Source organism: Diorhabda carinulata, chromosome 5 (genome assembly GCF_026250575.1).
Source record: "Diorhabda carinulata isolate Delta chromosome 5, icDioCari1.1, whole genome shotgun sequence".
Classification (NCBI taxonomy): domain Eukaryota; kingdom Metazoa; phylum Arthropoda; class Insecta; order Coleoptera; family Chrysomelidae; genus Diorhabda; species Diorhabda carinulata.
The window spans coordinates 19,946,855-19,967,833 of record NC_079464.1 but is presented as its reverse complement, the minus strand read 5'-3'; the positions used below and the strand labels follow the sequence as shown (position 1 = coordinate 19,967,833).

Sequence of the window (20,979 nt, the reverse complement as noted above, 5' to 3'; positions counted from 1 at the left end):
AGATAGCTGATGCCTTAATTCAGAGTTTGGGCATGTTAACACGTAATAAATCAGATTTTTTGCATCATCACTTCACTCCGGAATCAAAACGATCTTCATCTGAGTGCACTGCAGCCGGTGAAACGGTGGAAACGTCTGAAGCGTCCAAAGACACAACAGTCAGCTGAAAAGGTTATGGCTTGAGTATTTTGAGATGCGCATGGGATATTGTCCATTGACTATCTCCAAATGGGAGAGCAAGTCAATAGCGAATACTAGATAGAGTTGTTAGATCGTTTGAATGCAAAAAACAAGAAAAAACCATGGTTTTTTCAAGACAATACATCGATTCACGATGGCAATGATGGTTGAATTTAACGAATTGCTTTCTCATCCATTGTTTAATACAGATCTGGCACCCAGAGACTACTGGCTATTCGTTGATCTCAAAAAAATGCTTGCCGGTAACAAATTCAGCTCAAATGAAGAGGCAATTGCTGCAACTGAAGCTTATTTTGAGGCAAAAGACAAAAACTTCTACAAGCACGCCATCGAGAAGTTAGAGAATCGATTGAATTGATTGTATTGCTCTTAAATATCAAAATGAAACAAACAGAATAAAATCATAACAAAATAAATCAAAATAAGTTCTTATACACACACGTTTCAAAGTTTATAATGGGGTACAGAAAATTTGTTTATAAATATTAGAAAATAACTCGGTCAAAAGTACAAAATTAAGGTTTTTTCCATTTTTCTCGAAAATGGTAAGTATTAGTGTAAAAATAAGTTCTACAAAAGTTGTAGATTATACAATTTTCTACAAAAATGGTTCAAACACTTTTTCTCTTACGACTCACCGTTCGTGAGATATCGCGGTTCAAATCATTTCAAAATTCATATTTCACATAATATGCATTAATTTCCGCACTACCTATGAGGTAATGTACTTGGCGCATTTTTTTAAACGTAGTTTCCCCAGTAGGTATACTCAACGATCTATTGTAATAAAGATAGTTTGATCAGATGGAATCATATTGCCTTAATGATACTAATATTGCTAATGATCAAAGTGGAATACTTTATTTTCTTCTACATGCTATTTTATTACATAATTATCTAATTCTACTTCGACAATTATTTCTTCATCTTCATTTCCTTCCTCTTCTGTTCGCTGTTTTAAGAAACGGGATGCATCAATTGTCTCTTCATTAATATCATAAATATCTTCATCTGTTGTATTTGTTTCAATATTGTAGCAAGTTTGACCCTGACAATTGATGCATAAAAAAATAGTTTTAACAGTTTTTCTGGAGTAATGTTTGAATTGGTACCAAATAATTATTTGTTAATTTTCAACCCCATCTTTCTGGGTCCAACTTGTTGCCTGGCCACACTTGAACTTGACAATACACAAGTTACAAGTGATAAAAGGCAGACGCAGATGCCGGAGGCAGATTTTATAAATCTCTAATACCTATATTTGTCTATGGAATCAATTTTTTTTGAGCACCGTACATTGCAAGATGAAAATGGATTTTCTAACGATGTTCTGTGGAAAAGATTTAATCTTTGTAAACGCGCAATCAATTAAGTCATTCACGTTTTTCGAAAAATTTAAATACTGATATTTTACTTCTTTTAAAAATTACCGATGTAGTATGTAAACTTATTTTCTTGTTTCTCCAACTCAGGAACACGTGCACTGCATACTACACGGAACTTGAAACATCGACATCTTTTTATCGAATAGAGATTAAGGGCTGAAATTTTCTAAAAAAACTTCAATAAACTATGTACTTTTAGACTGTGTATATGAATATGGGATAAACTTCCGAAAAACGCCGGAAGTTAAAAATGATAGGGAATGGTTTCAATCGAATAAGGACTAAGAAAATATACCCGGGATCGTGCGCATGAATTAAAAATTAGATCAAAAAGGCCTATTCATACCACGAAAAAGGAAAGAAAAATAGAAATACGATAGTAAACGCGCCGGATCTAACCTAACCTAACCTAACCGAATCGATAGCATCGACGTATTTCCCGATCCCGAAAGACCAATAAAAACAATAAAAATAAATGAAAAGCAATTTTATTCCACAAAAATTTAGTTATTTTCCTCATTCTCTTCCATTGGAGGTCGATCATTCTTTCCAGGATACAAAAATTTTATATCTACAATGATTGCATCGAATGGATCAATATTTTTTCACCGGACTCGCCGTCTTCAGAGAAAAAAATACAGAGATGTAGATCCCAGTCACTTCTGATTCCCCCCTCGATATTCTTCTTCTCATATGCCTCCAGCTGGATTCAATATTTTGGGTGTAGGCCCCTGTTTCAGGGTCAATAAAGAGCTTTTAATGATTGACTGTAAAGTGCTGGTAGCCTTCACTTTCTAGCGCCAAATATCCTTTCCAGCAGTCAGTATAAATGATAGCTCCGACTTTGACATGCTTCTTTATCAGCTCCATCAATGTTTCGGCACTTCTAGAGTTATCAGGACATATTTTCAATCTGTAACCGTCACCGCCACACTCGATCATTCCTAATATCCAATGACCGTCGACCATGCGCCCTTTATTGTATTTTCTTCGTCCGATTTTACATTCGACTATTTCAACGACGCAACCATCTCCACCAAGTTGGCCTTTATCTTCATATGCTCGGTCTAAGCTGGCCATGCAAACTTCACGGGCATAGTTGGAGACGTTGCTCACTGATTCTGACCAAACTGTTGTTTCCAAGATTGCGGCCTCTTTTATCATCTGTTCAAATGAAAATCCATGTAATAAAACAATAGGTGATGATTATTCTTTAACGGACGTTAGTGTGCAATCTTTCAAACCATGTGTCTTCTGCCACTGAAACTTTATGGTCGAACAATCTGCCCTTGATTTTTCCGAAACATCTGAAGTGGTCAAAAACTGTACCATCATCATACCATTCAGCAAACTGGTTGTGCGTGCTGCTATTGACTGGCACAAGATTATTATTAATGGCCCAAATTTTTGTTTGAGCCTCTGTTGGCATAATTATTGCTATTTCAAAAAGGTTCCATCTTTTTGGGAGGGTCAGTGTCTGGGATTATGTTATTTGTGAATAATATGAGTGCCTAAAAATAAAAAATTAATCATCAGTTGACGAAGCATTGGATTATTTAATAACTACTCACATTTTCGAAAGTATTCCTTTTCATTTTAACACAAAAAACCAAACCACAAAAAATGTTTTAAACTTGCAATGTTTTATTTACCACTACTTCAATGAACGAGCAAAATAGCGGATATTTCTGCTCCTACTTACCTGCGCACGAAATGACCGCGATTTTCGTTCTTGCGAAGTCGCGGGAATTTCAAAAATATCGAAGTCACCTGTAAAATTTAATTGGCGTTTTCCGTTCAGTGTGAATATGTAGTGATGGATAATTAATAACTTTGTCACTCAACTTTTTCGTTTCAATGTCATGATACCGTGAAAAAAATTTTCCAAAATTTATTGCCTGGCAAGAAAATGCTTTGGAAATTTTGTGCAGCTTTTGATACTTTACAAAATAGTTGAAGAATATGCTATTAAATTTTCACAAAGAAATATTGATTTTTCGCCAACTTGTCGAGAGTTGAACGCAATAAATGATGATGTTTATCGAAAATTTTTGTTAAAATTCGAATTTGACAAGGTTTCCCTAAATTTAATTAAAAACAAACTTCATCAGCGACCTCAAAAACATATAGATCGACCATTATTAGCAATTAGTAGGAATCTGGTCACTCTTTCATGTTTATAAGCGTGTTTTTGGGGGTTGTCCATTCCATCATATCGTCCTCGTATAATTATTTCATTATATAAAAATACTGACTGCAGTTTTTGATTTACACCTGTACTTCTCTTTATTGTGATTCGTTGCGCTTTACCAAGATTAGAAATTATAATTATCGTGGTCGACCATGCGTTACCGTTTAAATATCACGTTTAGTACATGAAAGAATAGAGATTGTACGACTTTTAAATAAAGTATGTTTCATAAATTATTTAAATATCAATACATAGTTGAAACTAAAAAGTATTTTGATGATGGCAGTATATGCATAGATAGTACCACATACATCAATGTAACAAGTGAATCCGTGACATGCAAACCAAGGGCGTACAGTGCCTTTCGGACACACCTACTAAATTTACATACATAATATTTATTATACACGCAATTTGTTACGTATAATATTGAAATTTATCATAAAAGCATTATGTAAATTGAAAAAAAATACTTTCATAACTTGACCCTCGAATTTTGTGAGATTTTTTCCCTTCAAAGCACTAATTTCAAGCGTCGAGTTGGGATTCTGTATCTTCTTTCACACGAATTAAATAACTCAATTCACAATATTGTAAACAGCTATTTATTAAGCAAAAAATATAAATAAATAAAGTGACTACTGTACTAGTTGGATGTTAAAACTATGCGTGTATAAGCTCTCTTAAATACTAATCCTATTCTATACAAAAGCTATAAATAATTATATTTATGGTCGTTAGACCCACATCAATACAAAAATAAGGGTAAGTAATTTGATGAGTTAATGGATCTTCAAGTGTCCAAGGGACACTAGGAATCACTCAACTACTACGTTGATTCCTGTCAGGGGACGGTCAGTTTACAATAAATTTTAACGAATACAATATGAACTAGAAGTTAAATATGTAAATTTATGATTTTTCACAGTCACTTTAATGTAAGACAAAAATTAAGTAATGAGATAATTCACGTACTTTTTTTATTAAAATGTAGGTACCAGGTAGGCACAAGCAAATCCCGGAATAGTTAGAATTTTTTTCTGCAAAAATGCGGTTTGAAATAAGTCCGGGATTTAATTATTGTGCGCTGTGAACGGATTAATCAATATCAATCCAAAAAAATCCCAAAACAACCATTCTATAAATATAATCTCTCTGATTTTTGTGATTAATATGGGTTCCATCTAATACGTGTATGGTATTTAGGGGACAGATTGCTTAAAAAGTAAGCTGCTCAAGTTGGATGCCGATTTATGTTCAGCAAACCATGAAAATGGTACAGTAAAATTATGTGCAGTCAATTTACCAAACCCATCACTTTGGTGAAAAAATTATTGTGTTTTAGTTTTTCTGGCCGACTTACTCTAAAGCAGAGGCTCCAGAACTGCATGTGGCTCTTTGGCTACTTTAGTGCAGCTCTGGCATAATATTTTCATCCAAAAAAACTAGTTGAGAACAAAATTACATCTCATTTTAATAAATTAAAATTCTTTGCTAAATCAAGAACATTTGTAATGTTTTCTTTAAGTTCTTCATATTGTTTTATTCTCCGAAACTTGCTGAAGCATCCTCAAGAAACTAATTCCTTTATTGATAAACGCCATTTTAAAACAATAATTTTGAATATGGAGGAAACATTTCTCATGAATTTGAAAACAGTAGAGCGACTTTGGTATTTGTCACAAGTTTTTTAAATGCTACAATAACGAAGTAGAAATTTTCTTCCTTTGAATTTGACATTGGTAGCTTTGAAATACAATTGGTGGATTTTAAATCAAGGGTATACGAATGTCTTTGTGTTGGATTGGAAATATTGGAGGAGAAAAAATGTGATCTTAGTTTAAAACACTAATGAATGATCTGGAGGAGGAAGACATGATCATTTTCAATGCTTGGAATAGTATTCCTGACTCTAAATTATCTAAAAATTATCGAGAGTAAACTGAAAAGTCGTCTTATTGATGAGAATCATGCCATTAAAAACGACAACATTCGAACCTGACTTACTCAAACTTTCCAAGGAGATACAAGCACATTTTTCTCATTAATATTTATTTATTAAGTATGAAATTTGGTTTTAACTATTATGATGAAGCATATTTGGCTCCGATTTTCTTTATTTTATTGTAAATTATTCCTTATTTTTAGTTATCACCCCATTAAATCTTGTGATTAACTCTGCCAAACTATTATATTGTTTGGAAACTTGGATGGAAAGTATAAAAATATTAGATATTTTCAATTCACCATTTTCAATGTTAATATTAGTTGGAACTATGATAAATAAAAGATTCGAATCAGCAATAATCATAAATTTACATTCGTTAAAAACTCTAATCAACCAAAATATTTCTAATTATAATTAAAATGCGCAATTAAAAATTTTCTATGAGTCCGCGGATTTTTCTTACTGTCATAAAACGTAGATTAAAAACTGTTCGCTTGTAGACGGTAATTTATAATTCAAAATTTGACCAGAATGGCCCTCCTATCGGAAGAGTTATCATATGAATTTAGTTATTTTAGATAAAGTGTTGGAAACTTTAATATCTCAAATGACTAGAGTCGTTAACTGAATATTGGTCTACAAAATCTAAACTATTCACGTAGTCCGAAATAATTTTGTATAAATTAACCTAGAAAAACTACTGTGAGATAACGCTGAATGTTAATTGATTATTTTGAATTTTTATGAAATTTTGCAAGTAATTATGAAGTGTCAATTATCATAAAACTTTAATATACAATACAATCACAATGGGAAAAATTTACCCAGTGAAAAGTTGTCCGAGTGGACGTAAAATGAAAAGTAGCTCAAGTCGTACGCCGAAGTCATTATCTTTTTTTCAAACTCATGCTCTAGTAGCGCCTCCCTAACGTAAAGGAATTGATGTACAGCACAGAAATGGTACTCCTTAGGCCCCTTTCACACCAAACTCAGCCGAATCAATCTGGATCACTCCGAATCAAGTTGAATCTGATTCGTCATCTCCACTCTTTCACACCAGCTGAATCAACCTGAATCTATAAAAATCCTTTCATCTTCTTTTTGTTTTCCTTCTTTTAGTTGCTTTTGAGCTATCATCATGGACGCAGTTGTTTTAAATACAATAGTGTTTCGTAGGAGGCAACGGCGGAAACAGAAAACAAGAAAAGTGTGGATACATCACATAAATAGGAAAAGGCCGGATTTTGGTATGTTTCATCATTTCCATCCTGACCTACAAATTCTATGACTTCTTCCGAATGAGTGAGGGATTGTTCGTAATACTGCTGGATTTGGTGGGACCTGAAATCTCGAAACTGGATACAAATTATAGAAAGTCTACCACAGATTTCTGTTGTTTTTATTTTTATCACTGGCATCATAAATCGCACTATTTTCTTTAACTTTTAAAATTAATAACTCCACGTCCATCTCGTATGGTTGTTGATTCAAGACTGACCGGACGAGGAATCTGACAGGTTGAATCAAGTGCGACCTCGGATCAAACCTGATTGAACCAGATTCGTCCGGTCTGAAGGCGGGAAAAGAGTCCCTTCACATTTAAACGAAGCGCTCGAAGCCGAATCTTGGTCAATCAGATTCAACTTGATTCGGATTGATTCTGATTGATTCGGATTCGTTTGGTGTGAAAGGGCCCTTACATCTACCCTCCATAAGAAAACGGTCGCCAACATATTTTGTTCTGCGAACGTCTGACTGTTTATCAGCAGATAGAAATTTCAGTTCTGCGAATACCAAAAGACGAATGCTCATGCGTCGGACAGTTTGCGACCAGCAAAGCTCATATCTGAAGAAATTTAATGTTGCTTGAAAGTGCTTTTGTCTAGCAACACAAAATATATAAATTCCAAGCAAAATAATTGAAAACGTGAATGCTAGAGGACGTTGTTTCATCTATAATAGATATTGTGATTTACCTTGACGAATTTAAAAGATAGATATAAGATATATCTTAAGAAATGTGTAATTGGAAAGAATTTTGTATCTATTTTAGATTGCAACCATATCATTTGGTTCTACACCAGAATCTGAATGTTCGAGATTTTGATATTTAAGTTGGATTCTTGCTGCTGGTGCTGGATATTTCATATGATACACGACGATCTTGAAATACTTTTGTGGATAGATGAGGTTACATTTTATAGTAATGGTAGAGTAAAACATAAGCACTACTAGTCCGAAAAACGAATCCCCGTTGAATGCAGAAGATCCAACATCAGGGATGTCTTTTAATAAGTCAGTTAATGAAGGTAGATATTTAGACTTGTTGAAAAACGAATCGCCACTTCTTATCCTTAGCTATTCGTTCACACCAGTAGACCCAAGACAAGAGATAATATGACTGAAAGAATACGTCAGGCAATACGAAGTATTTCAATGGCAGATATTGAAACTGCTGTTCTATACACCTGTCAGCGTTTTTAGCTAATGAAAATGAACATTTGGAACACCTAATTACGTAGGTAGTCATCTAAATGGTCAATTGCTAGATTTGTTATATAATTTATTCAATTAATTGTTCTCGTTTTCAGTAATATTAGCTTTACATTTAGATAATAATAAGATTATTATCTACGTGAGAACTTTCTATCCAGAATAAGACCAAACAACATTTGAAATTTGTCAATTTCAAACTGAATATTTCAAGCAAGTTCTTGGACTTGCAACATTATTGGTTTCCGATCTGCTGATATTACGTCTCTCGTCAATGATTCCTTAGTTATGTTGTGCTTTATTTTCCTTAAGAGTTTTCCAAATTTTTCTTCATCCATTCTAAAATACTTTTGAATGTTTTGGCGTCTATTTCTACTGGAAACTCATGTTTCCACTTGTTCTATCTAGTCGGCTCTGGCTCACCATCTTCTGGGTGCTCTTTTCTGCCTATCAGACTCAAAACACGAGATAGTAAGAGATATAATTATTGCCAGTGATGTAATGACAAAATTTTTTTGTCTACTTTACCTATCTTAATTTTTAAACTGCACACTAAAGATTAAATAAAACTTGAGACTTGAGAAATTGTTTACTTTACTTAAGGAAGAGAGAGAGAGAGAGAGAGAGAGAGAGAGATAAAAATGCTTCATAAACATAAAAATAACTAAATAAAGATAGAACGGAAGTCTTTTACAGAGTGGTATGTTCTTTCCAGTAAATTTGCCCTCAAGTTATTGCGGGAAAAGTTGATATTGATTTTTATTTCAATTGACAAGTGATTGTGCATTTTTTTGCATTTTAAAATATTGAGCCCTTAACTAATGTATTTCTGAATATATTTCTGAAATTGGAGAAGTGTTCTTACGAACTAGGCAAATTGATTCAAATATGAATATGGAAGAATTTGTAATATTTTAAAGAAATCCCTGCAGTGAACCCAGCTGATTAGTCCCAGTAAATATCTAACAGCTCTATTTTCCAGTTTGAAGATTCGCTCAAATTGAGACGCACCACACATACCCCAAAAGGGAAGAGTATATCAGAGATGCGCCTCAATAAGGGCACAATTAACTGTTATAAAGGTGGATAAGTTCAATTCTTTGGAAACTGATCTTAACTCTTAGAAATAAGACGATAAAGAATTGTCTACAACTACTTTTAAGAATGTTACAGATTCAACTATGTCAATGATGGTGTTATTTAATGTATTGGTCCTATAAAGTCCTATAAAGTGCGCGAGGTCAGGGTTGCTCCAAGAGAAACTAGTATCGTTTTCAAAAAGACATATTTCACCACTAGTATAAAGATAGTCAATGATAAATAGAAGAAACAAAATAGGGTGTAGTACTGAGCCTCGAGGCACTCCACGTTCTATTGGCTTGAAAGAAGACATCGTTGTATTGTTGTAATAATATTTCAAGGTTAAAAAAAATAACATGTTCCATCATTTCCTTTAAATACTGTCAAATATCGGAATGAACAGTTTCATTTGGTTCACTCTGTAAGTAAAAAATCATTTACAACTCTATTGAGCTAAAATTGGTGTACAAGAGAAACAATATATTTTGGGATATCTATCCCTAGAGTCCATGTTTTATGACCTCGCGAAGCTTCTTTGAGCATTCCAAAAAGATGAAAACCAATATATAGATTGAGAGGGAGGAATACTTCATTGTCAAAAAATTTGTATACAAATTTGTAGACAAATGCTTGTAAAAAACTGAGCAACAAGTTTGGGGATTCTCTCAAATTGAATCGCACCTTACGTACCCCAAAAGGGAAGGGCATATCAGAGATGCGACACAATAAAGGCACAATGAACTGTTATAAAGGTGGATAAGTTCAATTCTTTGGAAACTGATCTTAGATCTTAGAACTAAGACGATAAAGAAGTGTCTACAACTAGTTTTAAGAATGTTACAGATTCAACGATGTCAATGGTGTTATTTAATGTATTGTATGGTCCTATGAAGTGCGCGAGGTCAGGGTTGCTCCAAGAGAAACTAGTATCGTTTTCAAAAAGACATATTTCACCACTAGTATAAACATAGTCAATGACAAACAGAAGAAACAAAATAAGGCCTAGTACTGAGCATTGAGGCACTCCACGTTCTATTGGCTTGAAAGAAGACATCGTTGTATCAACCCTTACAAGCTGACTTGTGTTGGTAAGATATGACTTAAGCCATGCGTTGTGTCTATGGTATAATGGGTTATATAGTGTAATAACAAAACCTTCTTGTAGACTAGACCTCAACCTGAAAACTGGGCAAAGGCAGTAATAATACGATTAAAGAAGAAGAGAAAAAGTGGAAATTGGACACTATTACTAATGAAATAATCTCACTCATTGTTAATATGAGTTACAAAAGTTCATCTTCTGGTTCCGATTCTGATTTGAATTTGTGAGACGTAGCTCTACTTATATTGGTGAGTTTTATACCAAAATTATTCTTCATGAACGTAGGGTTACTTTAAAATCAAAGTTTAACCCTAATAATAGCATTAAGACCCGAATGTTCTTCATACCTTGTGGAAAAATGGAATATTTTATAATATAATTATTATATTCATACAAAATTTCATACTAAAATACTCGATGTATAACTTGAAAAAACATTTTAATGTCTACCAAAAGAAGTGATACGTCTATGGATCATATGCTTCAACATTTTATTACTCTTTCTTACATAAAAATAGACTATAATGATATAAAATACGCATATAAACGAATATATGGTTAAAAATTATTTTTTCAAAATGTCATATCTATAAATAGTAGACTACTACTGGTAAACCACGCGAGAGGTGTTCCCATGAAACCGTAGTACTGCAATGTGTTAATCAGAATATTATGATTAACACGATCGAAAGCCTTAGAAAAATCACAAAAAATTGATGCATGCAATTTATTGCACGGTGTTTTGCATCATGTCAATCGGTCTTTAGTAGCCAATCCGGTACATGAGGAAATGTGTGAATGAAATTCCTCCAAACTTTAGAATGGCTATATCTTAGGAATGCTGATTCTTCAGGTATCTAGTAGGAACATTTAGTTTTATTTTTTGTTATTTATTATTATGTCTAATTTTACTGGAAAATTGTCATATCTGTTCCTGTTTAAATTTTACGATCTGTCAACGTTAAACTAAACAAATGGCTCTCGCATTAAAATATTCCTGTCAGGGATTGAACAATCTATCTCACTCTTGATGAAGACTGTACTTCCTCATTTTGCAATTTTATTGGTCACATCCTCTACTAGGTTCATACCCGAACGTTTTTTTCAGTGTTTTCGCGACTGTTCGACGGAACGCTCTTTATATTTTCGTAACCTCGTTGATTTCGTCGCAAAAATGACGCTCGGGATTCAGTTTAATCGAAAGTTCCTACTCTTTGGTTTCGAAGAGTAGGATACCAAAAAAATGGAGAAAAGGTAAATTGGTTTTGTACTATAAATAATACTTTATTTTATAAAAACCATTGAAATAACTTTTTTTTATATTTCCACTACTTATAGATATGACATTTTGCAAAAATAATTTTTAACCATATATTCGTTTATATGCGTATTTTATATCATTATAGTCTATTTTTATGTCAGAGAGAGTAATAAAACGATGAGGCATAATCCATATCACTTCTTTTGGTAGACATTAAAATATTTTTTCAAGTTATACATCGAATATTTTAGTATGAAATTACATTTTGTATAAATATAATCATATTTTCACCTAATTAACCTGCTTATAACTTCCAAACAACTGAAGATAATAAAGTGCAATTTTTTCTAAAATAATCCATTTTTCCACAAGGTATGAAGAACATCGTGTCTTACTGCTATTATTAGGGTTAAACTTCGATTTTAAAGTAACCCTATGTTCATGAAGAATAATTTTGGTATAAAACTCACCAATATAAGTAGAGCTACGTCTCACAAATTCAAATCAGAATCGGAACCAGAAGATGAACTTTTGTAACTCATATTAACAATGAGTGAGATTATTTCATCAGTAATATTGTCCAATTTCCACTTTTTCTCTTCTTCTTTAATCGTATTATTACTGCCTTTGCCCAGTTTTCAGGTCGAGGTCTAGTCTACAAGAAGGTTTTGTTATTACACTATATAACCCATTATACCATAGACACAACGCATGGCTTAAGTCATATCTTACCAACACAAGTCAGCTTGTAAGGGTTGACAACGATGTCTATTTTGTTTCTTCTGTTTATCATTGACTATGTTTATACTAGTGGTGAAATATGTCTTTTTGAAAACGATACTAGTTTCTCTTGGAGCTACCCTGACCTCGCGCACTTTATAGGACCATACAATACATTAAATAACACCATTGACATCGTTGAATCTGTAACATTCTTAAAACTAGTTGTAGACACTTCTTTATCGTCTTAGTTCTAAGATCCAAGATCAGTTTCCAAAGAATTGAACTTATCCACCTTTATAACAGTTCATTGTGCCCTTATTGAGTCGCATCTCTGATATGCCCTTCCCTTTTGGGGTACGTAAGGTGCGACTCAATTTGAGAGAATCCCCAAACTTGTTGCTCAGTTTTTTACAAGCATTTGTCTACAAAATTGTATACAAATGTTTTGACAATGAAGTATTCCTCCCTCTCAATCTATATATTGGTTTTCATCTTTTTGGAACGCTTAAAGAAGCTTCGCGAGGTCATAAAACCTGGACTCTAGGGATAGACATCCAAAAATATATTGTTTCTTTTGTAACCAATTTTAGTTCAATTTAGAGTTGTAAATGATTTTTTACTTACAGAGTGAACAAAATGAAACTGTTCATTCCGATATTTGACAGTATTTAAAGAAAATGATGAAACATGTCATTTTTTTTAACCTTGAAATATTATTCAAAACTATCGCGAAGTTATAGTCCAATTTTTATGAACGAGAGAGTAATAAAACTCAATTTCTAAAGCATTTTAAATATTATAGAATAATCTTAATATTTCTTATAATTTTCACAAATGTATTTGAGCTAATACAAAATTTTGTTATTTTATAACCATAAGCTGTACAAAAAAATGAAAAAAGGTGAAGACAATTCACTTTGGTTGCATCTTCGGTCCAATTCGGGCCACACGAGCTCTGAGACGCATCAAAATTTCAACTACAAGGAATTCGTGAGAAACTCCCCTATTTTTGCTTCCGACCAGTCCTCACAACACTTAATCCTCCTCCTTAATCCTTAATATCTTCATTTCAAGTTTTTGTGTCAGAATTTCGTCAACGATTGTTTGGGGATTGACAGCGCATTTGGTATCATTCTGACTGTCAATTTATAGTCTCTACGAACACAAGCCCTAATTCGTTAACATTTTCATCAGAGCTCGACGGGCATCCTAGGCGGGAGACTCCTTTCACTTCTTCTCGACCTTCCTAGAACGTTTTTAACCACTTGTTCACAGTTGGTTCCTTCAGAGAATTGTCTCTGCAAATTTTCTTTCAAACATTAAAAAATCTCACGGCTATTCTTGCCTAGCTTTGCAAGAAACTTGATGTTGATGAGCTATTCCTCAAGCAGAGAGAGCTCTTTGATTTTTGGTAGACTTTGACAAGTTTTATTTTATTGTTTTATGATTCCTCTCTATAATCTAAATACTCGGGCCACACGAGCTCTAAGACGCCTCATAACTTCAACGTAGAAATTTCCGTTCACTCTCTGTCTTCACATTGGACCTTGATTTTCGCAAGTTCGGATGTCCTGCTAGCCTTGCTTCGAGATTTGATCTCCACATGAAATTCGTATGAAATTCCCCTCTATCCTCTGCTCCAGACCAATCCTCACAACACTTCATCCTCTTTGCTTTCTGTTCTGGAGTCAAAATCTTCGGTACGATTTTCGCACACAATTTTTTCATTTCAAGTTTTTGTGTCAGAATTTCATTAACGATTATCTGGAGATTGACAGCACATTTGATATCATTCTGACTGTCAATTTATAGTCTCTATGAATACAAGCTCGAATTCGTTAACATTTTCATCAGAACTCGATGTCGATGGACTTCCTAGGTGAGTCTTCTTTCACTTCTTCTCGACCTTCCTGGAACGTTTTTAACAACTTGTTCACGGATGGTTCCTTCAGAGAACTGTCTGTTTAAACTTGTTACAACCACTAAAAAAATCTCACACCTACCATTGCAATAAACTTAACGTTGATGAGCTGTTCCTCAAGCAGAGAGAGCTCTGTAATTTTTGGTAGACCTTGACAAGTTGTCAGATTGTTTTATGATTCCTCCCTGCAATATAAATAGAATAATATATGTTCTCATTTCCGAATTTTCCTTAAAAACGTTTTTCTCTCTGAGAGAATATCAACAGGCGGTTATGGGTAATGGAAATTAACCATATTGTTATTGCTTTCACTCAGATAAAGTTGCTTCACACGCATGTTTCTCCTTCGAATTATTTAGAAGTAGAAATGAGTCACTTAGGAACAGATGTGTGAAAGGAAAAGAAGATTTCCTATTGTAGAGGGGGAGGAACTATGCATCAACTACTTTTTTGGTATCATGAAAACGCCTGTCCTCATCCGATTTACTTACTATATATCCAGAAAATGAAAGATTGACAAAAGAAATGTTCTTTGTCATTACACGACTACAACTTTTTGTGAGGACTCGATAAGGACCAGGTAATTTTGAATCCTGGCAAGGCATAGATCAGGATAACCTAAAAAGAACTTAATGAGGATATAACGCAGATGACTAATGAGATCCTGATCAGGTTCACATATTGTTCTGATCAGGATTACCTCATAACATCCCGATCAGGTTCACCTTATATGATTCTGATCAGGATTACCTCGGAAGATCCCGATCAGGTTCACCTTATATAGTTCTGATCAGGATTACCTTTATGGTCCTGATCAGGATTGCTTTATTATACCATATTTCTGATAAGATGTTCATTGTATAGATTCCTTATATGCATAGTTTTATGGTTAGGATTGAAGCAAAAATTATTTATAAGAATAATTTATTCAATAGGGTCAACCTAATGTGATCCTAATGTGGACATGATCAGAATGAATTGATAAAAAATATTGTTTTTTCCAGTAAGGTGATCCTGAGAAGCTCCTTTTATAGTTATAATCAGGAAAGGGTTGTACTGATGGTATCCTAGAGTGGGCCTCGTCAGGATAGCCCTAATAATGTCTTTATGACGTTTCAAGGATATCAGGATAAATTTTAGTCGGTTAGTAGCCTGCGAATCTTTGTTTCACCGTACTTTTCAGTCTCCCCTTGTAAATCTTTAGTGACATATGGAAAAACATAAAATAAACTTAAAATTTCAATATCGTTCATTATATTACAAAGAAATATTGTCTTTTATATAAATAAAATGCCCGATTCTGAAGAAAATGAGTTTATATCTTTTCTTTTTCACAGTTTTCAATTTATTTGTGTGCCTAACCTTTTGTTAATCAGAAAGCTTGTTAATAATAATTGTAAACATTTCACTTTCACTTCGTAGCATCAGTTCTAATGAAGCATAGCAGATGTTGACTTCAACATTTATTATTTACGTCTACAGATTGTTACGGTAGATATTTCTTTCGATCAAGGTCATTGAATATCCACTAAACTAGTTGTTGAACAATATTTTTATTTTTTTTTTAAATTTTGTTTAGAATGTTTTTATTTTCATTTCTTCATTGCTTGCCATTAACCATTATATTTGTATTAGATGGTTTTACATAAATTATACCACGTTTCACTTTCACTTTCAAGATTTTCCACTAAACACAGAAACTTAGCATAAACTCAGCTGGTATTGAATTTATCATTAAATTTAACAATATGGATTGTACTACAAACAAATTTCAATCAAAAATGAACATAAAATAAAAAAATGTTTAAATTCCACTCCCGTCCTTCGATTAATATTAGAAAAAGAAAGATCGTTAATTTTGAGTCACCTTATATATTAGTCAATAAAGAATATAAAAGTGTCAAATTTATATTTATTAATAATATACAGGGTGTTAAACGCAGAATAGCTTCCTCTCCCGATCAATAACCCAAGAAACATCTGTTTTTTTTAGTCTCTCTATATATTTGTCAGAAAAGATTATAAACTTGCATATTAATAATTATTCATGATATATAGGGTGTTACTTCCTTTTTTAGACAATGCTTAACGTAGAATAGCCTCGTCTCCTCGTAAATAATCAAAAAAAGCTCTTGTTCTTTTTTGAATCTCACTGTATATTTGTCGATAGAGGATAGGAACTTGCCACATTCATAATTATTCATGATATATAGGGTGTTACTTTCTTAGACACTTTTTAACGTAGAATAGCTTCGTCTCCTTTTAAAAATTAAAAAAAAACTTGTTTTTTTGTATCTCCCTATATATTTGTCAGTAGGGAATTAGAACTTGCCACATGCATAATTCTCATAATATATATAGGGTGTTACTTACTTTCTTAGACCATTTTTAACATAGAATAGCTTCGTCTCTCCTTGAATATTCTAAGAAAACTTTTGTTCTTTTTTTAGTCGCGCTATATATTTGTCAGTAGAAAATATAAACATACCATCCATAATTATAAATTATATATAGGGCGTTACTTTCTCTCTTACGTTAAAAGTAGAATAGCTTCGTCTCCTCGGTATTAAAAAAAAACTTTTGTTCATTCTTGAGTCACCCTATATATTTATCAGTAGAGAATATAAACTTTATAATCGATAATTATAAATAGGGTGTTATTTTCTGGATGGATGACGTTAAACATAGAATAGCATGTTTATTTTTGAGACACCCTATGTATATAAGTAGAGAAACTTTTCACAATCCTAATAATCTTAAGAAAATTACTGGTGATACCTTGTAGGTGATAAATGTGTCACGCTAATTCTTGATTAAATAATTGATGTGAAAGAGGATGCTTTAATAAAAATATCTGAAAAAGTTATACGAGGGAGATTTGACGGAAGAGTAACTTTTAGAGGTTATTATATTTCGCCATGCATTTGATGTCAGCTGTCACAATTTCACATAGAAACCTGTCAAAGTAATTCTTTATTCACCATAAACTTTACCATTTTTCTAAAAATTTCACTTGATTTAATGTTTCTTGGAATTGGAAACTATTTTACAAATATACCTCGTATATTTAGTAAGGGAGAAGTGTCATTTTAATAATTATTGTCTTTGTTTCTTAAAGGTTTTTTTTCATAGGTATTTGTAATTTTTTTCCTTTATAAATAACAGATTTTCAAAAAAATAAGTTTAACACCATTATCAACACGTGCACAAGTATTTAATCCAGCTTTAATGAATTTACCGAACTTGTTTTTGATGCTGTCATCAAGTCTAATTATCGAAATGTCAATATAAAATGTTTTAATTGCCAATTTTATATTGCCAAAGGATATTATAATTGGTATACTGTCGATCATTCTTGTCAATACTATTAATTAACACGTTCTTTCTTTATGAAATCACACAAACAAAGAGAAAATTCAATGACGTAGCTAATGATAGAAGAAAATATAAAATTATTTACCTAAATTGCTATTAGGATTCGTCAAAGTGCTTTTTTACTGATGCTGTTAGAAATCGAGCTTTTTACTAAAGAACAATTCAATTTACTTCCTAGTTTTAAAAATAAACAATGAAAATTTATATAACGAATCAAATCAAGTCCGATCCTGGAGAAAGTACCTGTCTTAAGGGCCCCAGGTTATACACGATGATTATGTATTCACGTTTCGAAATCTTTAAACTCTCCAATCTACATAACAACGTTGTCAAATTGCCGCAAAACTTTGAAACACTATAGAAAAAAGTTTAAAATACCTAAATTTAAATTGAAATTTGACACTGAATACAAATGAAAACAATATTTAACAATTCTATGTTTTTAACAAACTTCGTTATTATTAGTTAACTGAAAAGACTTTCTATATTTATTATATTAATAATTTTATTTATATAACTTCAATATTCTTTATTGAGATATGCTATGTATAATACTTGAATGAAACAATTTAACATTTTTTTTATTGAATCATTAGGGTTATTAACCCAAATAAGTAACTATATTAATGACAGATTGTGTTTCCAGAATATATGCGGGTCATGTATAACACCCATTCAACGTTTTTTTGAACGTACACTGTTTTAAAGAAAACTCGAACTAATTTGGCACCGTCGCGATGTGGCCATTTTCATAGCTAAGCGCGTCTCTTCTGTCAAGTGAGTTTATTCGTTTAGTCTCATTGGTGACCGTTCGTTAAGACGAGGTTGTTTTAGTTTTCTTCTCTACTACCTGTTGATTTTTGCGGTATATTCGGTTTATGTAGTGCGATTATTCGATTTACTTTAATTTTTTTATTTTTGGATTAACTTTTTCAACCGATTACCATGGCTAAAAACAAGATGCATTCAACGTACGTATTTCAATTATTTCATTAAGCTTTGTTAATGAATGTACGTTCTAAATATCTACGTAAGACATGCATGTGACGGTTATTTAAGTTTTAACTTGTGATTAAAGGAATATCTAATTTGAATTGATTATTAGTTAATAACACAATAATACGTTGGTTTGGATACATTTTTCTATTTAATAATAAAATGGTGGCTACTTAAGTACAGGGGCTTATTTTAAATAATAATAACAATATTTATTTTCTACGAGGAAAAGTACTTTTTTATGGTACTATCTTATTTTCTTATTTTTTTGTATGTAATGTAATATTAGATTGTATGATCGAATTTCTAAATTTAATTATAGTTTTTTATTCAATATACACTCGTGAGCAAAAAAATTGTCTCAGGTGACACCTCTGCAATCGCAAGTCACTGGTAAAAGAACTGAATTGTATTTTTTTTACTCAAATCTTGAAGCTAATGGCATTAGCTGCAAAATGATATTTCTTGCTCTCACGGTCCAATAATCGGTAACCACCCTTTTCATGCTTGTTTCTCGAAGTGATAATTAGAGGTAACTGATCCTTATAAAAGGTTATCTACTTGACCCACCTCTTTCAGTTATCCATCAAACTTCAACCGATACACATTTCAGTTAACAACAAACAAGAATTCTAGCTGAAATTGGACGACACAAGAAGTGATAAAGCTGCTTGAGCAACAAGGTCAGAGACAGCGGGAAGTGGCCAGTGCGCTAAAAATGAGTCTGTCATTACCACGAGACTGGTATCTTTCATCGAAGACGCGGTTCCGGAAGAAAAATGTACACATCCGAGAGAGATAACTGAATCAGAAATCCTTCAAGAGCTCAGAGAAACGTCAGGAGTACCTGGACGGTAAGAAGAATACTCAAGGCTGCTTTCCTTGAGCCATAAAAGCCTCAAATTAACCCCAGTTCACCGAGTCTACGATTTGCCAAGGAAACGTTAATTGGACTGACGAATGATGAGGCTCCGGTCTCCTTTCAGCCGAAAGCAGAGTGAGTCTGTATGGTAATGATAGAAGAGAGCGAGTCTTCAGACCTGGAGAAAGACTCTGGCGGTGTTGCATAAAAGAAAACGTGGTTTTTGTAGGAGGTTCCTGGATGGTTTGGACAGGCAAGTAAAAACCGAGCAGGTTTTATGGAGCAACCGATACATAAACGGAATGCTAGGGGATCTTGTCGTTCCCTACGACAGTTTCATCGGCAAAAATTTCATGCTAATGCAGGACAATCCCGACCATATACTACAGGTTCTATACGGCAATATTTACTCAGTCCTCAAACCCGCGTTGATTGAAAAATTTTTTTTACTGTTAATTACAACAATTGTTTAAGATTCCTTTCCGTTTGATATTTTCCCCTTACTAATTACTCATTAACAACATAGATCACTCCCTATATAGCTAAAACTTATGGTTTTGAAATGCTAAAATGAGAAAAATAATGGAAGCTTCAGATTTTCTTGATTTTGGACCGCGAACCTGCGACTTGATTCGATTTTTTTTGGTCACAAGTCTATTTAAATTGCTGCTCGTTAATTTTCCATTCAGATTCAGATAGTAGTATCTGGAATGCTGTTAGCAATCAAATAGCAATAAATTAATGCTAAGACAACTATTATATAAATCAGCTTTGCTGTCTCACAACTATTATCTGGTTTTTAATTATTTTTTGGAATTCATTTTATTGTGCACATTATGCCAATGTATCTCGTTTGTTATTTGAAAGTGGATTGAGTAACCTCCAAGAAAATGGACCCATCCTTTGGAGTCTGAAATATTTAGATGTTTGCTCTATAATGTTCTGAAACGGCTGAGATTGAAACTTTCAGAGAAAATCCAAAAAAGCCGATTTTTGAACTGGCGCCGCTCTTTTGAGGTATCGCGATTTTGACAGTTGTTCTGGTTGGTTTGTTCTATGTTGTTCCAAAATATGAATAATCGTACAAGAGGGTTCTATATTCTCCTCAAAATTCTCAAAAAGTAAACTTTTCTCGAACGCAATTCTTCGGAACAATTTAGAACAACTTTGGAACAACTCAGAACAAGTATTAGAATCACGATAGCTCGAAAATTCGTTGCCCTCCAAAAAATCATTTTCCGCAAACTTCGTGAAAAATGGTTTTCTTTCGAGCTTCATAAAACAACATAGAACAAACCTAGCACAACCTAGTTCAATCGTCAAAATATTTCCAAATCGAAAGTGCAGTGACAACTTCTTGGAGGTAGTGAAGCGCTCTCTGTTTTTGGTCATAAAAAATCAGTATTTTCAAATTATTTATTGAAAATTAATTAGGTTAGGT

The 20,979-nt window shown here is 33.0% G+C and overlaps 1 protein-coding gene across 7 annotated transcripts in view; it reads left to right on the top strand.

Moving 5' to 3' along the window:
• Positions 1 to 20,979, top strand: part of LOC130894243 (plasma membrane ascorbate-dependent reductase CYBRD1) — an 86,383-nt gene that overhangs the window by 13,867 nt on the left and 51,537 nt on the right. The window contains exon 1 of one of the 7 annotated variants that reach the window (XM_057800910.1): positions 11,445 to 11,654. The exons of 3 other annotated variants lie outside the window; for them this stretch is intronic. In XM_057800910.1, coding sequence (XP_057656893.1) covers positions 11,644 to 11,654 — 11 coding nt within the window. In that variant the 5' untranslated portion in view covers positions 11,445 to 11,643. Of the gene's footprint in view, positions 1 to 11,444; positions 11,655 to 18,408; positions 18,652 to 20,979 lie in introns of those variants that run through there. 3 more of the 7 variants (XM_057800909.1, XM_057800908.1, XM_057800907.1) reach the window with 3 other exon arrangements.